The following is a 22,417-nucleotide window of genomic DNA, read 5'->3' on the forward strand; positions in this document are numbered from 1 at the left end:
GACCGTTCAACTCACTGGCTGTAGATGTCAACTTAGAGACCTTAACAAGAACTTGAAGCTAAGATATTCACCATTCATCACGTGTTGATGATTGAGGGGATCCTTTAAGCTTGGAGGAATGTTCTTCACAATTCTATTCAGCATTCTTGCATGATCATTCATCTTTGATACTTGTTGGTTGACCAACTACTTGCGGGGGGAAGATCAAGCTTAAAGCTAGTGAAATGTAAAGATTGAAATGAAGGGCACCCAATTAGGGAATTTCGGTTCTGATACCATGTTGTAACACACGGTAAGAGGGAGGGTTCCAACAATCACATGATGGGACAGGGAGAATGAGGCACAAGTTATGATGTGATAGATGATATTTCAACAAGTACAATGGGAGCCTCATTTAGAGGCTGGGGTGGCCTTCTCTTCCACACACTGACACCTCATAAATGAGGTCATACAGGATCATATCAAATCTAATCTAAGATTTAGTCCGCTTTCACAAGGACTCTTCACACCTACAAAATTCTAGGACTCTCACATGTAGGCTTCGATATCCAACAACTTTGGCACTAGGACTCTCACACATAGGCTTCGATATCCAACAACTTTGGTTTGTGAAAAAGATGGATCTCTTTAAAAGAGACCTCCATAAGGAGAATTAATAAGGCTAGGTTTAGCTCTATCGAAGTAGTTTGCTTGCTTGAGAAGCACTTTCCCTTGAGCATAATGACAACTCAGATGCAATTGCTTGTATAGATAGTAAATGCCATAGCCATTGTAGGAACAATTCATTTTATTGAAACGTATATGAAAACCTTGAAAGGATTTGTGAGACAAAAATCTTGAGAGAAGTGGAAAGAGGTTGGTCGGTGCAAGACTCATTAGTATACATCATAGAGTTCCTTGCATTCATGGATACTAGTGTTCCACTCCTCTGGCATAATAAGGATGATGATCATGTGACAATTGAGGTTTCTTAGGGAAAGAGTATTATAAGAAAAATGGGTGAAGTATTGAGGGACAATACTACGTTTTGGTATCCTCTAGAGCAACATGTAAAAATGAATTTAAAAATATGAACTCTTCTTCCAAAATAAATGTCATGTTATTGGTTACAAGAAGCTCTATGTCAAGAAGAAGGCAATAGGGGGAAAGTAAGTGAGCAAGAGTAGGAGTTTGCCAGAGAATGTGATCTACAAGTAAGCTCCCTTATTTCATAATTTAACCCTTGTTGTAATTTGCTTAAGAACAATGGCCACAATCACCATAATGTATATCCTCAAATTGCTTCAATAAATTCTCATTAAAATACAAAAAGTATCGGGCATTATGATAACATGGGCCATACTTTCATGTGGAATCCATTGACTTTAAGAGGACCACATTGAATTGTGAGGTCTTGGCTAACTTCCTTCAAGATCGTCAAGCAAGCATGTCAAATGCCAATATTCTCACAACTAGATTATTCTGGGACCATACAAGATATCTTAGAGGTTGGATATGGATGGTGTTAAAGCACGCAAAGCATGCCATGTATCTAGCGCCAGGTGTAGAGTCCCACTCCTACCTGATAGCCACAATTGCGCCTCCTCACAACCCAAAAGAGGTCCCTGGAATGTGAGGATGGTCTTCAAGCAAGGCCTTTTATCCAAGGCCCCTGTATACATCACATTTATATATGGGATTAGTCACCAAACAAGGGGTGAAGGCTGCCCTCTCCAACAGCCCCTGTGGAGGATAAACCCCAAGGAACAACAACGTGATGCTGACAAAACCTAGTCATGGCCAAACACAAGGCTGAACCAATCAACAAAGGCAAGCCGCCACCAAACACCTCAAGTAGCACATGCACCAAAGTTCATGAGGAGGTAGATGCATCAGGGAGTCATCAAGAGCTTCTGTCAGCACACGTGTCATCAATCGCAATTCAAAATCGTCGTCATGGATCATGACAATCCATCGCCAAAGTATGCAACTGCCACGTGTCACATATGCGACGACCACACATAGTCCGTAGGTCTCTTTGATACCATGTTAGAGCACAAAGAGTATGCCACGTGTCCAATTCCGAGTGTAGGTTCCCTCCTACTCCATAGCCATGTTGGTGCCTCCTCACACCCCAAAATATCTAGCTGGGCTGTGAAGAGGGTATTCAATCAAGGCCTTATCTCCAAGGCCCCTGTAGCCACGTGTCAACTGCAGATGAGCTCCCTTAAGGAAACCATATGTTCCACTAACCAAATGAGGAGTGAAGGCCAGCACCTCCAATAGACCATTTAGTGTTTTTTAAAAAATTGAAATGTGGTTCACGGCTATCCACAATGAGGGAAGATAGTAGTGACTTTTCTGCCATAGAACCCACCAAACTCTAGATAAATGAAAGTGATACATTTGTTTTATTATAATGTGAGCAGGTACATAAACTTTGGTCTTTTCTTTTTTAACTTGAAATGGTTCACAATCATCCTTAATGAGGGAAGCTAGTAGTGATTTTCTTGCCATGGACTCCACCAAACTCTAGAAATGAAAGTGATACTTTTGTTCTATTACAATGTGAGCAATGACATACATATGAATTAACTCATGAGCATGTGTTCAAGCATTTCTTATACATGAATATGTCTTATATTTCATATGAGCATCTTTTTTATTAAAATATATTATGTGGTCTTTCATCCAGATTGTTCTAATCCAAGATGGTGGTATGTAATCCATGGGGCAGCCTTGCCTAATAGATCTTCTGAGAAAGAAATAGTGTCTCAATGTTTGTCACAATGTTGCATGCCTTGTATGTTATAGTGTCTCACCACTTTGAATGTTCTAACCTCTATGTTGCGTGCCTTATACGTTATAGTGCCTCACCACTTTGAATGTTTTGCACCTCTATGTTGGAAAATTGTGCAATAATCTGAAATATCTCAAGCTTCTAAAAGTGAGTTTTCTTAGAAGGCACTCTATCTCAAAATAGGTCCCCACAACTCAAAAATATAAAATGAATAAGCATGCTTTATTTCATAAACTCCAATTGCTGGGCAAGATATTGAAAGATTGATAATGCCTTAAGCTCTCATCCGTAAAAACTTTGCTTGCTTATTGGTTTTTCCCTTGTTGTGTGTGTCTTCTTTGTAGCCCACGAGTATAATATCTCTTATGGTTACCGATTAGAGACTTCTAACGAATCTCAAGAGTTTTAAACTTCAATTGTCACATCAATGATGATGGACTCTCCTTGTGGATTGTAATTTTTATTTTTCCTATAGAAGGGAGGCCATGACTAGTGCTTCTCTCCTACTTTAATATGGTCTGGTTCAAGGTCTGGTTCAATTGTAAGGAGTACAAGTGCGCATAGATAGTAATTTAAAGTAGAAAAGCATGACATGGCTGAAAGGTTGAATGGGGAGCCTAGAGGACACTTTTTAAAGGAGAGAGCACTCTCTTTCGGGAAGTGTCAACAAACGTGAGTGCAAAAGAAAATTTATGTCGAGCATGGGTTGTATTGGAAATTTTGTGCACATTGGTTATTTGATTTTGTTCTCCTAGAAGAGAGAGAGCAATGCAATGAAGGTGGAAAAAGTCAAAGGTGTGGGGAGGTTAGAATGGTGTGGAAAGGAGTGAGCAGGTTAGGAAAGATTCACACAGCTCCAAAGTCCGGACAATGGGAGGGTCAAGGGGTGTTGAATGTAGCTGGCACAAAATAATTGGATGAAATCCATGTCCATTCTGTTTGTTTTCCCTAGGCCTGCCCAAGGTGTGTAGAAGCTAATGCAATGTTAAGTCATGTGTGGAACATATCAAAGCTTGAAGTTTGAACACCATTTACCAAACCTTGTCTCACCATTTATATTTTCTAATAGGGAAGGTTTCACCTGGCACTAAGAGGAGAGTAAGGTTCTAGGCAAAGGAGGGCTCCACATGGCGAAGAGAGAGAGAGAGAGGAGAGAGAGGAGGCTCTTGTAGATAGGTCCATTTACTAGTACATAAAAGCCAGAACACCTTTTCGCAGCCGACGTGTTGAGACTCGTGTGAAACTTGCCTTTAGAATGGTGAGGATAACAAGGAAAACAATAATGAGGATGGGATTGACCAGATGATAAGAGAGAATATCTTTATGTTGTTGACATTATGTAGTCAAATTGACTGTAAGCCAGTGATGGTGGTGGTCTTCACTTCGGTTGGAATGTCGACTCTCAGAAGGAAAATGCTTCATAATACATATCCGTGTTCAATGCTTAAATTTGCTGCACACCTCTAGGCTTCATGAAAAATTCCGTGACGTCTTTGAAAAAAATTGAAGCTTCAAAATGAAAATGACGCTGCGTACAAATCCCATTTTAAGCTGAAGATGACAATTGCACGGACTCCGAGATTGATGCTAGGCCCTTGAGATTCACGTTATTTGGGATACATATTACTAGTATAGTAGATAAATTCTAACTACTATATGCATGTATATTATATGTTGAAGTCTTGGAGATATGCTTGAGCTTCATGAATGCTGGGCTGCTGAAATTCTTGGGAGTCATATGAAGCCCAAAAGTCTAAAGAAGCTCAATCTGAGCAGCAAACCGTGTTCATCTTCCTCACAAGCTCTTTCGGATGCTTATAATTGCTATTCAGTCTTACAGATATTGCAGCTCCTCACGAGCTCTCGTTGGAATTGAATACTCCATATCCATTTACTCTACTGCTTCATCACCTTGTTCGACTTCCTCACAAGCTCTTACAGATGCTTGTAGCTGCTCAGCTCCTCACAAGCTCTTGTTCGAAGTGAGTGAGTGATGTCCTCCTTGATCACCTTGTTCATCTTCCTCCTCTTCCTCCTCCATCAACCCCTCCCCACCCTCCAGTATTCCCTCAACTCCTCCTCCCCTGAAGCTCAGTCCTTGCTCTCCTTCCTCCTCCTCCTCCTCCCCTCCTCTTCCCACCCCTTCCTTTTTCATACCACCTCCCCCCTTGCTCTTGGCCTGGCGTCTCCTGCTCCCCCCACATCTCCTCCCTCTCCCTCTCCCTCCCCTCCCTCAACCTCTCCGGCTCCCTCTCCCCCCTCCACCTCCCCTTCCTTACCTCCCTTAACCTCTCAGACAACCAGCTCTCTGGCCCTATCCCCTCTCAGTTTTCCCTTCTCCCCTCCCTCACCATCCTTGACCTCCACCAAAACCTCCTCTCCGGTCCTATCCCCCCCCAACTTGCCCTTTGCTCCTCCCTCTCCTTCCTCGACCTCAGCCGTAACCCCCTCTCTGGCCCCATCCCTCCCTCCCTTGGCTCCCTCCTCCACCTCCGCGTGCTTCAGCTCCACCATATCGACAACCTCACTGGTGCCATCCCTGTGGAGCTCACCAAGCTCTCCAATCTCACGCACTTTTGTCTCGGCCACAATAATCTCACTGGCCACATTCCTCCTCAGATTGGCGACCTCCGAAACCTGGTGGAATTTGCCGCCTACGAGAACCGACTTGAAGGCAACATCCCATCCCAGCTCGGCCAACTCGCAGGTTTGCGATCTATCAAGCTTTTCAATACAGATTTTCGGGGAAGCCCAGTACCTCCCCAACTCGGAAACCTTACTTCCTTGCAATATCTGTACTTGTTCAACTGCAACCTCTCCGGCCCAATACCACCAGAGCTCGGAGCACTAAAGAATCTGCTGATTCTAGCCTTACATCAGAATCATCTTTCAGGGTCCATTCCTTCCACGCTTGGGAACCTTACAAAACTGACGCAGCTTAATGTGTTTTCCAACAGCCTTAGAGGCAGCATACCACCACAGCTCGGTCAACTCGGCAACTTACAATACTTATACCTGAGTTTCAACAATCTGTCTGGAAGCATTCCTCCGGATATTGGTAAGCTACGCAATCTGCAGTGGCTTGAATTTTATTTCAATCAGCTCGAAGGGCCAATCCCTGCCGAGCTCGGCCAGATGACCAGTTTGCAGTACTTTTTTATTTCTGCTAACAAGCTTCAAGGACCCATCCCGCCAGAGCTAGGCCGATTGAAGAATGTGATTTACATAGGTCTCGGAAGCAACCGATTCTCGGGAGGTATACCCCCAGAATTCGGAGAGTTGGAAAGCATACAGAGCCTTGAAATGAATGACGTACACATCACAGGGATCATAACTCCATCGTTGGGTAACCTTACGAACCTAACTTATCTACGTCTTTCAAACAATAGACTCTTTGGAACTCTGCCACCCGCTTTGGCAAACTGTTCCAACCTTCAATGGCTCAAGCTGGAGAATAACTCTCTAAGTGGACAGATCCCACCCGAATATTCATCGTTTACTCAACTTCATACGCTTTCCTTGCATAACAACAATCTAAGCGGAAGGCTTCCAGACAGGTTTGCCTATAGTAATTTGACAGTAGTGGATTTGGGGCACAACAATTTTAGCGGGACATTGCCAGACTCTTGGTCTCATACCCAGAATCTGAGAGCGCTCTTGCTTGGCCACAATCGGTTCGAAGGTCCCCTGCCTTTCTGGATGTGGAACCTGACCCAGCTTCAGTTGATTGATTTGTCTCACAATTTGTTCACTGGCACCATTCCCAATCATCTCAACCAGCTGCTCGGGTTCCAGCAGCCTGGGGACTCAACAGGGGAACAGCGAGACACGCTGTGGAACGACGATCTTTCGATCGTTGCCAAAGGAACCGATATCACCTTCACTTATGTGCTTTCGATCGCTATTTCACTGGATCTATCTGGGAACGGTTTACAAGGCCACATTCCAGAGGAGATAGGGAATCTTACATATATTTTCAACTTAAACCTTTCCGGCAATGCACTTGAAGGAGCCATCCCCAGAAGCCTTGGAGATCTACAATGGCTGGAGTCCTTCGATCTTTCCAACAATAGCCTAAGTGGGAGGATTCCAGAAGAGCTGGGCCAGTTGTCGAAGCTTGGCACTTTCAATGTTTCCTACAACAATTTGTCTGGTCCAATACCACAAGGTAGACATTGAAACCCGCGTTTTTTAATTCTCGTTCGTAAGATGTTTTAGACTGGATCTAGATATCAAGGCAAGCTGTTGCCTCAATTGGTGTCTTAGTTAGAAATGCTGTTTCTCTCCAGTTTCTGAAAGATTTGCACTTGTATGTTCTCTAGGTACGCAGTTCACCACTTTTGGCAGCAACTCTTATCTCGGTAATTTATACCTCTGTGGCCCTCCACTCTCGTTGTTGTGCTTCCCGTCAGGACCAGCGCCAGCACCACATGAATCAAGACATCACAACAAGACTCTTGGGCGGAATGCCAAAAATGCAATTGTTGCTGTTGCTGCATTATCTTTGGTTTGCCTTGTGGGCGCTCTTCTTTGGTGTCTTTATTGCACACGTCGCAAGCGGCTGCATGCGAATCGGCAGAATCCTACCATCCATCTTTTCGATGAGAGTCTGAGGCTCGTTGAGCAAGAGCTTTTCAAAGCCATCGAAGGGTGCAACGAGGATAATATAGCAGGGGTTGGCGGCATGAGCGTTGTCTACAAATGTGTTCTCGGCAATGGTAAAGTAATTGCTGTAAAGCAGATAAGAATGTCGAGTCGCAACGAGGCTAAACGCAGTTTCTTGGCAGAATGCAGAATCCTGGGCCAGATTCGGCATAGAAATGTGCTGAAGCTGCTGGGCACGTGCATCAGTCCCTCCATGCTAACTTTGATGTTCGACTTCATTCCTAACCGGAGCCTGGACGAGCATTTGCATGGTGGACATGCTTGCCTGTTGCACTGGGAACATCGTTTGAAAATTGCGATCGGGATTGCACATGGATTATGCTATTTGCACAATGACAGCGGCTTTGGCCGAATTCTCCATTTGGACTTGAAACCCAGCAACATTCTGCTAGATCACGATTTCGTGCCGCGTATCAGCGATTTCGGAATCTCACGGCTGTTAGAACGAGACCAGCAATTGGCCACTTTGGCTTCCAAGTTCAGAGGCTCCATCGGGTATGTAGCACCAGGTACTGTTCGCCCTTTCTCTCCCTAAGGGAATTCATCGAGCCAATGCAATCGTCCGATTACGAACGATTTTCTTCAAGCTTGTAGGTCTTTCAAATGCGAAACACAAATAGAATTCCTCGTTTGGAAATCGTCTTCTTTACTTGATTCAATCGGGACGGAGATTTCATTGCCTGAACTTGGTGGCAGAGTGTGCATACACCCAGAAGGTGAGCGATAAAGCAGACGTATACAGTTTCGGAATCATACTACTTGAGATGGTAACGGGGAAGAGGCCAACGAGCTTCGATGGGTTCGGAGAGCAACCTGATCTGAGGGCATGGGTAGCAGCATCGTTGCCAGAGAGGATTGGCAACACAGTGCTAGACAAGGCACTTCAAGGCGATGCGACTGCAGAGAGGGAACAACAGCTACAACAGGTGGTGGAAGTAGGACTGGTATGCACGTTACAATCGCCGAGCAGTCGGCCAAGCACGAAGCAAGCATTGGCGATGTTGCTAGACATAAGGGTGAGGGGAAAGATGCAGGTGGGCGAGCTCCATAGCCATAGCCATAGCCACTACCATGCAGCTCAACAAAGTGAGTTGAGTAGCTTCGGTCTTTCTTCTTCAGAGTACCCTTCTTCGTCGTTCACGTTTGCATTGAGCTTGAGCCCCTTCAACTCCCCATCAACTCAACTCGGGTAACTCACCTTGCCTTCACTCTTTTTGGCTTGCCTTTGGAAGGGTAAAGGGAAGGTTGGCCGCTTCTCAAGTATTTGCTATAATGCATGCATTTAGTGACTTATTAGTCCTCTTTGGCCTTCCCCTCTCCTCTCTCTCTCTCTCTCCTTCTCTCTCCCCTCTCCCCTTTCACTTATCCTTTTCTCTCTCTCTCTCTCTCTCTCTCTCTCTCTCTCTCTCTCCGGGCCACATGAATGAAATTCATCTTGTTGATTTTTGAACCATTTGCATTTACTACCCTTTGTGCACTCTTTCCTTTTCATTCCTCCAATTTTATGCTCTCTCTTAAGTATTTCACGCACCCACACGTAGGCCTAATGAATGATAGATATTGATTATATGCTCTACCCACAAATCGAAAGATAATTTTTTTGGGAGTTAGTGAGTTGGAAAATTTGGAGCAAGTTTATTGCCCAGTCTTGGAGAGTAGGTACTTTCATCCCAATGTGTCACAATAGCTTTGTGATGAGTTTCTACCACTTAACCATTAGTTTTTTACCAAGTCTCAAGCACACACTCCTAGATCCTTTATCTCAAGAAAGATAAGTATCTCATTTTTACATGTAACTTAAAAACTCCACAAGGAGAGGTACTTTCATCCCACTCTCTCCAATAACTTTGTGATGAGTTTCTATGTAGAGACCCCACTTAACCATGTGTAGTTTTTTACCACGTCTCAAGCACACACTCTTATATCCTTTATCTCAGGAAAGACAAGTACCTCATTTTCACAAGTAACTTAAAAACTCCACAAGGAGACCCCACGGCACTTTAGGTTCCCGTCTTGTGTAATTGTATCGCTTACAATTGTGACATCTCAAATAATATAAGTAGCGAGAGCGCATGGATGTATATAATATAATCACTTTTTTTCTCCAAAACAAAGCATGATTCAATTGCACTACCACTAAGGTCGAAGCAGATATGCCAAGGGCAACTTCCAAGAACTAAATGAAAAACTAAATCTTGATCAATAGAGATACCATGATGGAAAGATATTAAAAATGCATTCATTAATTTGGTATTTGATATCATTTGAACAACCTTGTGAATGATACTTGAACATCCTCAAGGCGATGCAACTTGAGAGAGGGACCAGCAAGTGCGACAATTGGTGGAAGAAGGATTGCTATGCATGTTGCAGTCGTCGAGCACTCGATCGAGCATGAAGCAAGCACACTAGTGATGTTGTTGGATATAATGGTGAAGGGAAAGATGCAGATGGGCAAGCTCCATAGCCATAGCCGTAGCCACTACCACGTAGCTCAACATAGCGAGTTGAGTAGCTTCGGTCTTTCTTCTTCAGAGTACCCTTCTTCATCATCCATGTTTGTGTTGACCTTGAGCCCCTTCATCTCCCCACCAACTCAACTTGGGTAACTTGGTCTTGAGCTTAAGGGAGGTTACACACCAAAACGTTGCTCGCCCATGTCTTAATAGTTTGGCTCTAGGCGGCGGGCATGGTGTCATACACATCGTGACACCTTGGTGGTGAAAGAATTCCTTTAGTGGCGGTAGGTGATGGGTCCAATTCTCGCCAAGTGCAATTCAAATTTTTGTATGAGAAAATCCCTGCCCAGGCCCTTGGGTAGGGGGCCTTGCCCACCCAAGCTTGGGTAGGAGCCAAAAATCACAAGAGCAAGCATTTGCTTGCATGGCAAGTCACATTCAATGTTTTTGCGATGTGGGTGGGTGCAGCCCTAACCTGAGTCCCTTCAACTCTCAATAACTTGGACACCCAATAGATAGAGTATGACTCAATCTCAACCAAAATGGGGGGGGGGGTTGTATGGGTGATGTCTCATTCTATGGTTGCATTCTCTATGCTTACTTTTTTTACCCTTTCCAAGTAATCTTGTTAAAGGCACTTTTCTCATAAAATATTAAAATACACTCCTCTCTCAACTTCACATGCTCTAAAGCCTTCCTACTTAAAGATTTCTAACATTAGCATCCACTAGTATACTCCAACTTCGATCATGTGCTAATCTAAAAGTCATGTGTAACATAATTTTGTTACCTTTTGCATACCATTAGTCATTCGTCGCATTGTGCAAATACCACATCGAAATCCCCCTCTACATCAAAGTACATAGATCCTCTGTTAATGGGCCATGCGATGCAAAAAAACTTGAGTGTCAATAATTAATTTCTAGGAGACCTTATATACTACCTACAAAACAAAAGATAATTTTGGGAGTTAGTAGGTTGGCAAATTTGGAGCAAGTTTATGGCCAAGTCCATGGAGACTAGGTACATGCATCCCACTCTTTGAGAGTAACTTTGTGATGAGTTGCTATCTAAAGCTCCCACTTAACCATGTGTAGTTTTTTACCAAGTCTTGAGCAGACACTCCTAAATCTTTTAATCTTTTTTCTCAAGAAAGACAAGTATCTCATTTTCACGAGTAACTTAAGAACTCCACAAAGAGACCCCACAACACTTTAGGTCCCTGTCTTATATATGAAGCATATATGTCAAGGGCAATTTATTGTTCCACTTTCAAGAATTAAATGAGAAACTAAATTTTAATCAATAGGGACACCATGATTGAAAGATACTAAAAACACATTGATTAATTTGGTATTTGATATCATTTGAAAAACCTTGTGCAAGATATTTAGTAAACAAAGACAAATATCCCATACAAGCAAATCTTTATAGAGATACTTAAAGGTATGAAGTGGAACTTCATGTGGTTCCTTTACAAGCTTATGATTGTGAAAAGAACATTGTTTTAAAAAATGCAGAAAAAGAACTCAAATATGTGAGATTTTATTAATTAACCACTGTGTCATGTAGTGTAATTTTGTTAGATAACTTTTGTATGGTTAGAGGAGGCAAACCACGACTATTGGTTTTCCAAAACTTCACGTTCTTGTGCTTGCTTTCAAAATTTCACGTCTCCTACTCTAGTAAATCAAATATATTATCAACTATATCAAATGTCATTCTCCCCGACATTCAATCCGTACTTGTACTCCTATCACACATTCCTCTTCTAGCATGCACTTCAATTTGGTAGTGTTTTTCCCTACATGCTCTTTTGACATGTCCTTCCCCATCTCCATGCTCGTTTCGCCCCCCCCCCCCTTGGTGTGCACTTTGATTCGAATTTGGCATAGTGACGAGAGATATTTTAGTCATTTCTTTAGGTTAGCCATTGCTTTCTAATGTTTGCTTTTTAATGTTTGCTCTCTACATAGGTTATCTGGTCTTTGTTCTTGGTTTTGCTCTTGGTTCATTTTCTTTAAAAATGTATATTATCATACAGTGTAGCTTGTCATGGCTTGCAAGAGAAGTAGAGAAATGCTGTGAGAGAGGAAAGTTTTAATAAATGATCAAGTGTAAGGAGAAGATTGATGGGGGAGGAAACAAATGGTACAACATCCAAACAACAATTGGCAGGCACATTTGTAATGTTTGTAGAGTGAGAAACAATGCCAGGAAAAATTCATCTTCACAAAGTGATAAGCCTCAAAGATAGAAGATGCATGCATTCAAGCATTGCCATCAAAACAAAGAACAGAAGATGTGATCACAAATTGGGTGGGATCCTTAGGCAGTGACAAATCTATCAATGCCTTGAGAGTTGCATGCTTAAGAGACCACACTCTCTAACTTGAAAGATGACTTGATAAATGTGAAAGGGGATCATAGCTTACATCCTAAGTGAAAGATTTGAATTCAAGATTTGAAAAATGAGAAAATTGGTTGAATGATTCGAAAAACTGAGAAAATCGATCGAATGATGCATTTGGAGAAAAATCGATGAGAAAATTGTTGCCACATCATGTTTTTTCCAAATTTTACCACATCATCACATAGTATTTATAAAATACTTTTAATTCATATGAATAAGTATTCGTACAAATAAAATCATTAGCATGAATACTTACTCCTATATAGGATGTTTGCTTATTTTGTTTCACAAAAATAAATTCTTTCTTTTGTGTAATGTTCTTATGTGAATAAATATTAGTTTCTTCTTATGTCAAAAAGGTTTATGTGAACTCTTACTTTCTTAAGAGCCATTAATCAAGTGCCAAAAAATTTCCTTATAAAATATTTGACTATTCTAAGGGGAAAATGAGTGTAAATATATTCTTTAAGAAAATGAATTGGATATAAATTTTCATATACATTGTATTTGCAATTGTATATATTTTTGGTTTGCTTCACAAGGTTGAACTTGAAGAAATTGCTTGATGATTAGACTCACAAGGTTGGACATCAGTACCATGGTCGTATCCATACTTATATTCTTGACAGGGTTGAATGTGAGGAAATTGCTAGATGATCAATGGAGTACAATGTTTTTCCTCACAAGCGGGAGAAAGCATGCGCAGGGCAGGCCAGATGCTTTTCATTGTTGTTTTTACTATTTTTCTTCACTAATGGGCAGGCCATATGTTTTTCCTCCTTGTTTTTCCTCCCTATTTTTCACTCAGAAGAGGGCTACAATGTTCCTTATCAGGCACAAACTTAATTTTGGCCTAAATGTGAAGTAAATAAGTTTTTGTATACTAGAAAGATTAAGATATTTATTTGAACATATTTCTTTATTAAAATTAAAATTTACTATTCTAGATCTATAATAGTTTAAAATTTAGTTTACTTGTTTATTCTTAAGGTTAGATAATAGAAGTTGGACCTTACTTTTCTAGGTTACCATTGAGAAATTGAATGCAATGGATTTGGCTTGATGGGGAAAATCTTATGCTCGACAAATCATTTATCAAGATTTAGCTTTTACATTGCTCATCCTGGGCATGGAGACGGCATGATGAATCACCCTAGATTCTTATTAATATGGAAAGTCATGTGAGGGACAGTCCATTTACACATCCAATGGTAGGTTTGTCGTGGTAGTCCCTTTTTGTGATCAAGCTAGTGGACATACACCAATGGCTATGGGTCAACACCCCCAACAGGCTATCGAACAACACCCAACAAACATGTAGGTGGCCAAGCTAGTTCTCCCCAAGGTTCTGCTATGCAAGTGCACTCGATAGAAATCGGGAGGGTTCTTCAGAGTCCCTTTTCCCCGTTTTCAGTGTGATCTTTTATTGATTCGTTTTGTGACAACTCTTGTTGCAAGTGAATAAATTGCTTCAGCGATACATTCTTCCCAATGGAGACGTGCCATTTGAGCATAGTCTCTCTCTCTCTCTCTCTCTCACACACACACACACACACACACACACACACTTCTTAGGAAAAAAGGAGTCAACCAAAAAATAGCACTCTCTTGGAGGAAACCCTTAACAAAAAACTGAGACCAAAGGGTATCTCTAAGGAAGAAGAGGAAGAGTCACAAGCCCTTGCCAATAGAAATGTAAGAGAAAATTATCGACGGTACATAAGAAGATTCACGAAAACTTCTTACCCGAGTGTAACAGCCTGATCGAAGGAGGCTACTAATTCTACAAGAAGAGGGGTGCCTTAAAAGAAAAATCTTGAACTTCAATGACATGCACCAACAGCTTTGGAAAGAACTCAAAGACAATGAGAAGGATTATAAATTGCTCAGTTGCCCAAGGTTGGATAGCCAAGATACCTCTTTGATTGCCTTCAAGTCAAATCAAAGAATATGTGGCTTAATAAAGGTGGAACCTTTTCCTCTAGACATGCAGCACGGTTTTTATGACTTCTTCAATGATACTACCCCTAGTGGTGACTCTTTTGAATGTGCAATACCCAGCTTTTCTTTTCTAGATCTTATTGTTGCACTCTTGTTGCAATATTTTCTCAAACATGTCTTAGTAGTTTTGTTAATACTGATATGTTCTGTATGAGCCTCTCAGTGAGGCAATATGAACCATGGATTTTATTGTAAAGAGCTTTTTTTATATAATAAAAGATACATTTTTTTGCTCGTATTTTCTTCCAAGCCCTCAAAGGAAAATATGTTTGTGAAAATGTTCATTTTAACACCTATTCAAAAATTTTGAACTTGTGTAAAGTCCAATTTTAGTATTGGATTAAGGACAAGTCCAAAAATGATCAATACTTTTAAAGCTAACTTTTAAACCAAAGTTAGTGAATAAACCAAATACTTGCTGAGATTACTAAAATATTTCCTATGATGAATACTGTAGCACAATGAATAATGTGATAATGCAATTTTTTAACGTAACTTTCAGAATCTAAGTTTAATGAAACGACCAAATACTCTTGCTGAGATTACTAAAGTACATCCTATGACTAATCAACCAAATATATGCTACGATTAATCTATCTTCCAAAAAGAAATTGTGTTTCTAGAGGAAAATTAATGAAAACAAATATTTGCTATGATTAGTCTATCTGTTTTTCTAAAATATACTTCGAGATGGAAAATGATGAATAATGCTATGATTAAGCTAAAAACAAACATTATATTTGCTACATCAATCAAAAAATTTCCATGAATACTTTCCTTTCCATCATTTCTTAAATAGTTAAACCTCTAATTCCATAGACTAACTATATTCCTAGAGGAATAGATGAGCGGTTCTCTTGGAAAAGTGGTGTACATATACACCTTGTGTAAAAATACGCCCTTTAAATATAAGAATTAGCTCATAAACAATGTTAATAGTTGTGATCCTAAGAACATCAATAGATGACAATTCTCTTAGAAAAGTAATATACATATAGACCTTCTTGGTTTAAAAACATACCCTTTAGGTATAAAATCAAGTTCTTAAAAAAGTTTATATACATTAATGAGAGTAAAGACATCCAAAAAATACTAAAAACAATGTCACATTAATGAGAGCCAAAAGGTGATTGCTTTATTTCAATATTTGTTTTTACAATGAAGTTAGATCCCCATAGAAGATTTGCAAGGGGAGGAAGAAGTGCCCAACAGACAAGCCACCTAGGAGGGTACAACATCAGCTGGTACGTCCCCCTCAAGATCATGAAAGCACACCTCGAATCCAACATCAGACGAATACAAGGTCGTGCACTCCCAAGCGCACTCACTGCTTGGAGAAGCATGGCTCCAAGAATTGGACGCGTGCATTGTGCACTCATGCTTCACTTATGAGGGCCACGACTACACCCTCCACTACCATATAGCAGCAGCATATGCAGCTTTGAAGGAGCCAGCAGTGGATGATGCACTCAGAGTTGCTGGCTTGAGCAAAGTGGCAGACCCCACCTCCCATGCCACCTGGACATGAAGTTTCTGGTAGAATTCCTCCAGGTGTACAACATCAACACCAATGTTGGTGTCTTGCCGTCGTGGTAGTGGTCTACTTCGCCTCCTCCTCTTACTCCTCCGCAACCTCCCCACCCACAGTCCCCCATCGACGACCGCCTCCACAATCTGACCAATTAGATTGTCTTCAACCCCGACATCAATCCTATGCAATTTCAGGACCTTCACCTCTACCTCAGTCCTATGCAATTTTAGGACCTTCGCCTCTACCTCAGTGTCTGCAATCTCCATGGACACCACATCTGCACGTACGAGGATATGCATGCCACCCACTTTTGAAAGTGTCCCTCATACCTCACTTGGCTAACTCCACACCAACAGGCACTGCCCACCACTACCAGATCAATCAGGATGTGGTACGTGCGACTTCAACCTACTGGTCATCGATGAGTACTCCAAAAAGAAAAAGCTGGATGCCCTCAGCAAGGTCTGTCACTATGATCATTAGAAGAGAAAGGGCCGACTCTAGTTCGCCATAATTCACAAGCCCGAGGTGGAAAGACCTTGCAAGAGCCTTGCAATGGCTCACACAAGTCAAGCACATGGACCACCATCAATCCATTGTGCCCAACATCCTAGTGCGCTTGGTGGACCCCAGGATACAAATTGGGCAGACTACTTCTGCAACCAAATGAGGGATGACCTCAAGACACACGGGGAAGTAATCAACAACCCCATGTTGTACATGATGGTCCTCTACTACTTGTGCAGCAGCATCCACTAGTCGGCTTCGGGCTGGCCAAAAATCTGCCACAAGGCTAGCGTAGACAGAGCCTGAAGAGATCGAGGTCAAGCCCAAGTGGGCAAGGACAACGCCCACCACCACTCCGGCCGATCATGTGCAACCAGACCCGAGTCAACTGCCCGCACAATATGAGGACAACCAGATGCAAGAATTCATGTGCCAACAATTACAACTCCAGTAGGCAGATCCTTAGAATAGGGGCAAATGGGTTTAGGAGGAGCCCATCCTCATCAAAGACCTCCAAGGTGACGAAATAGTCACCATTGGCCTCCATCCTAGAGCCAAAGCCATGCCGACCACTCCCGCTGCGCCCTATGTCTCAGTCTCCACACCCTACTTGGAGACCACATCCTTTGCCACCGGCACTTCTTCCTCTCCATGGGCAAGCCTCTAGTCGAGGCCTTACAATTTTGCAGCGCGCCCCAATATAGGGCACCAGGTGGCTATAGCCACATGTCGGTCGAGCAATTATCAAGTGTGGACCTAATGGAACAACACCTATTTGAGGCCATGGCACAGCTCCCACAGGTCGCTCGCACAATTTTGTAGAGGAGGCAGGAACAAGCCTTAGAGATCTCAACTAGTCTCCTTCAGGCACAGCTCTTCACGCATGACAACCGATCCATAATGGTTGCAGCCTAAGCCATGGGTCAAGCAGTAGTACAAAGAGCAGAGGAGTACTGCGCCAAAGCTGAAGAGCTTGATCTAGCCCTAACAAAGCTTAAGGATGACCTCACCACAAGCAAATCCCTGGTCCAAACTCTCATGGACCAGGTCGACAAGGCGGAATCTGGCCTGTGAACAATGCTAGAGCAAAAGGCGTAAGCAGAGGCGCAGTATGCCAGATCTTAGGAGTACCAAGAACGATAGATCCAAACCCTACAAGATCTCTTGGCATAAGAACGGGAGCTTATGCTGTCCCTCCAAGAAGCGAATGAATGACATCACAACCTCGGCCAATAAAAGGAGTTTGGTTTGGAAGATCGGGAGCAACAAGAGTTTCAGATGTACAAGGAGGTCTCCAAACAGTTTGCCACATAAACACTTGCACCATGCACCATCCCCCAGGCCCTCCAAATGCACTTCGATGCACTCTGCACACAAAATCTCATCTTCCCCTTAGACCTCACAACTCCACTTCCTCCTAATGCCCTCCAAACCATCCTCCACTGTAACCCGGACCACTGCTGTCCCATCCTAGCCATGTCATACTTCTCCTTAGATCTCCATGTTGGGATAAGTATGGTCAAGGGCTTGCTCTATGGTGCATGTGTGCATCTAGGGGAGTCACATGTGTGTGTGCGTGTGTGTTGTAGAGGCACATCTAGTGCTATGATGTGTCTAGTGTGTGACCTAAGTGATGATGTAAGCCAAAGGCCCCCACATGGGAGGTTCCCTTGATTTAGGCCAGTCCCATTGATGTAGGGGCTGATTGTCACTGATGTAGGGAACGTGCCTTTGATCTAGGCCACCTTCTCCCCATTTTTATAAGAGAGAGTCACCTCTCTCACAATCAAAAGAGAACAAATTTTTTGGTTACATCTTGTGCTCTCACTCCTCTTCCAAGATGCATCTATTCTATCCCACGAGTTTCTACATTTAGTATCAGAGCCTTAGGTTCTAGATCTAGACTAGCCTGGCATTAAATGCTCTCTCTAGCATGAACTATTAGTTTTTTCAAGTTTCTTCATCATCTCCATTTCTTCCCCTCTTCTTCTCCAAATTTGTGAGAGCTTGTTCTCTTAGTACAGCCCGCCATTTACAAAAACCTTTGAACTGGAGCTTCTAACCCCTGAGGTGCACCTTGAGCTGATAGCATTCTCCAAGATTTCGTCTGAGTCATCCGTGATGATCCAGATAGTGTGCACCAATTCTATGCCTACAAAGAAAATGGCAACTTGCCCTCTAAGCACGAGTTGAGCGATGCTACAAGCAAGTTGCTGATGAAGTTTGAGCCAGTTTGGTCAAGCATTGGAGGAGAAACAAACGAAAAACCAGTCAAACTTACTAAGCTTGGCTATGGCGACCTGTCATAACATTGCGCATTTCCTTGGTTGAGGACCTTCTCTGGTATAAGGTCTTTATTTTTGCATAAAAATCCCCTTGTATAGAGTTACGAGCTATGCGAATTGTGGCCTCCAACTTCCATATTTACTGTTTGAAGAAATTTGGCAGTTTTGGTTGAAGAATCCATTGTATTGACTTTGAGCAGGTGGAGGAAGTTCAAGACCTTTATTCATCTGCAAGTATTTGATTGGTTTGAATTGATAGTTGAAGGGAATATGCTCAATTCTTGTTGTAATTGAATGAGACTCTAACTACTTCAAGAAGAAGCAAATAGTTTTTTGAGAGGCTTCATGCTTGAAAATAAGAACAAATGTGTGTTGAGGTGGATGCATTGATAGGAGACTTTAGTTCTAAAAGCATTGAGGCATAACATGGTGGATGAGCAAGTATGATATGCATATGGTGAGACAAACTCTATTGAATTCTTCTCTACAATCATGAAGTCTATGATCACTCATAGTGGTGAACAAATGGATGCCAATATTGATGACTATGTTTCAAAGTATGCTTCCTTTTGGAAATACTTTGTACTTCTCAAGTACAACATTCTTGCTGATGAGGTATTCTTGGTGCTATCAAAGAAAAAGGGAGATCTACTCTCTCCACATTTGAATTTTATGCCAACCTCTTTGGCAAATGGCAAAATATATATGGATGTCAAGATCAACATAGAAGGCTTCCTCAAAGTTTTCAAGATGAAGAATGATACTCATATTTCTTGTGAGTTTTTTCAACAAGAGGCATCACTTTTGGACATTGGAAATCTTGAAGATGATCAAGCATTTACAAAGAATGTGATGGCAAATCTGATTGATAAAACTCCATCAACAAATGAAGCATCCAACTTTGTGGTAGAAGACAAGGAATTTGCCTTTTGAGCAACTTGTCTTTGAATTTTGTTTATCATCACTTGGTCAAATTTTGAGGTTCTCTACCTGGAGTAGTACTCCAAAAACAATACTATGTGTTTTGTCTTTTGTAAATCACCTCTAGTCACCATATGATGTAGGCCATGTGATATATGTTTGGTCCATCCCATTTTTGGTAAACCTTGACCCTTGGGCACCTTTGCAAGCATGAGATCCTAGACATAGATTTATCCTTGACCACCATGAGATGGCCATGTGTGACCAGCATGAGATGGCATGAGGAACTATGAGACTAGTAGATGTATCCCTGACATTGCAAGAGGCAAACCCTTGAGGGGGGGTATGTTGGGATAAGTATAGTCAAGGGCTTGCTCTATGGTGCATGTGTGCATCTAGGGGATGTGTGTGTGTGTGTGTGTGTGTGTGTGTGTTGTAGAGGCACATCTACTGCTATGATGTGTCTAGTGTGTGACCTAAGTGATGGTGTAAGCCAAAGGCCCCCACATGGGAGGTTCCCTTGATTTAGGCCAGTCCCACTGATGTAGGGGCTGATTGCCACTGATGTAGGGAAGGTGCCTTTGATCTAGGCCACCTTCTCCCCATTTCTATAAGAGAGAGTCACCTCTCTCACAATCAAAAGAGAACAACATTTTTGGTTACATCTTGTGCTCTCACTCCTCTTCCAAGATGCATCTATTCTATCCCACGTGTTTCTACACTCCAACACACTTTTCTCTGTCCTCCACCCCTTTGACCTCCAGACTCTAGCTGCCCATCCTATCCTCCTCAATTTTCAGGCCTCGTGCTACATCGTCACAGAGTCCCTTAGTTATCTTATGGACGATGAAGTGATGCAAATCACAAAGCCCAAGGAACTCACACCGTGGGCCTGCACCCCCGAAAGTCTACAAGCAAACATTAATTGGATGTAGACCTATGACAGAGCCTCTGCAATCCAATCACAAGGGCACCTTGTAGCATTCCAGTCCATCGCTTACAACCCCCTCGGAATAATAATCCTCTTCAATAGGGTGCTACAAGGTCTCCAAGACTGAGTCCTTGGTGAGCAATTTTGAAACAATTCATGTAGCTTACGCCGAGGAAGTAACCGAGGTAGAAGGCCACGAAGATGTCACCCTATTTAACTCTACTGCCCCACCTGCCAAAATTCCACTACCACCTCCTATGAATCCCGCCCAACCCACCCAACAAGCCACCCAACCGCCCCTCGCTCGGACAACACTGCTCGAGTATTCCTCTAACGCCTCTAACACCACCACTGCACAGCACGAGACCTCCCCATCCATCTCTTCTATAGCTCCGATCAACCTTCCTGATGTGGCCTTCAACATGCTGGTCAAAGTAATCAATTTTATCCAAGCAGATGAAGCAACAGTGCCAACAGGCATTGCAGAGCCGGAACGCATGCCCATCACAGATGATGAGGCTCCGCCATCGCCTCCTTCCTCCCCCCCTAAAGATGACCAATGGTGCCCTGACTTGTAGTCATTTCAAGATCTACCGGATAGTGCACTTATGCACCATTGGAAGCGCCAACTTGAGGGCTCCCACCTCCATCTATACAAAATTCTAGAGGTGTGCCCCCTCACACAGTTCATCACCCAGTCCTTCGATGGTTGGCAACGTGTGCATCCCAAGCGCACAAGAGGAGGATACCATTTCACCCTAGATGCGCCAATTCCCATGATCGATGTAGATGCCGGTCTACAGCCTCGCTCGTGACTCCCCTTGTTAAAGCTAGAGAAGTTTTGGTGCTATTACCGCAATGCCCACATCGATCATCGGATCCACCCCCTGTATATGCCAATGGAGCGGCACTAGACTTGGGCAAAATTTAGAGAACTCTAGTAGAAGGAACCAAACATATTGTACTTCCCAAAGTACAACTTCCCCAAGGAGATGACTTAGGAGGGCTTTTGCATCTACCTCTAGTCATTCAATGACACATATGGCTCAGTACCAGACCCCACCGTTGTAGTAGTGGTCCACTTCAACTGCCTCCTCCTCTTACTCCTCCACGATCTCCTCGCCCACAATCACCCCATTGATGATCGCTTACACAATCTGACTCAATAGATTGTTTTCAATCCTGACAGTGGTCCTACATAATTCTAGGACCTCCGCCTCTACCTCCATGTCCACAATCTCCACGGACACCACATCTACATGTACGAGGAAATGCACGCCACTCATTTTTGGAAATATCGCTCGTACCTCACTCGCCTCACTCCACGATAGTTGGACCGCTATGCAGTCCTACAAATAGTCCTCACCACAGACCTCCTTCAGTGCGGCTGATCCGAGGGTGGATCCGCAGCAAGAAGGGGGGCATGTTAACATCCACAGAGTACAGTCACCGAATGCAGGGTAATTAGTGATTAGAGGTGATTAGGCTTCATGATCTACTTCAATGGATAAGCTCAAGGAGTTTGATCCCCAAATACCCCAAGGCCAATGATTCCAGGCAACGTGCACAAGGAAGTTGTACAGTACAAACTCAAGGAGTTTGATCCCTAAATCTCCCAAGCCCAAGGATTCCAAGCAACATGCACATTTCAGATCTATGTCAACGTGCACAAGGAAGGTGTACAGCACAAACTCAGGGAGTTTGATCCCCAAATACCCAAAGGCCAACGATTGTAGGCAACATGCACCTATCAATGGAAATAGCCATGGAAGGAGTACAGCTCAAACTCAGGGAGTTTGATCCCCAAATATCTCGAGGCTAAAGAGTGCAGGAAACGTGCACAAGTTATAGGTTCCAGCTACAAGTTATTGTCTTGCAGAAGATAAGCCTTGCCACTCCAGGTTTTGAGCCTCATTCATGGGGTT

At 42.8% G+C, this 22,417-nt stretch overlaps 1 protein-coding gene across 1 annotated transcript in view; it reads left to right on the plus strand.

Annotated features, from left to right (window-relative positions):
- LOC147900499 (uncharacterized) overlaps window positions 1-9,036 on the plus strand; it is a 25,978-nt gene extending 16,942 nt beyond the window's left edge. The window contains exons 2-5 of the mRNA XM_087376663.1: window positions 4,620-4,761; window positions 4,870-6,947; window positions 7,102-7,953; window positions 8,141-9,036. Of these exons, the coding sequence (XP_087232789.1) occupies window positions 4,620-4,761; window positions 4,870-6,947; window positions 7,102-7,953; window positions 8,141-8,637 (3,569 nt within the window). The 3' untranslated portion in view covers window positions 8,638-9,036. The remainder of the gene's footprint in view (window positions 1-4,619; window positions 4,762-4,869; window positions 6,948-7,101; window positions 7,954-8,140) is intronic.
- Window positions 9,037-22,417: the final 13,381 nt, after the last annotated feature.

This window comes from Dipteris shenzhenensis, chromosome 7 (genome assembly GCF_047967505.1).
Source record: "Dipteris shenzhenensis isolate YYH24624 ecotype China chromosome 7, Dip_SZ_1.0, whole genome shotgun sequence".
NCBI lineage: Eukaryota > Viridiplantae > Streptophyta > Polypodiopsida > Gleicheniales > Dipteridaceae > Dipteris > Dipteris shenzhenensis.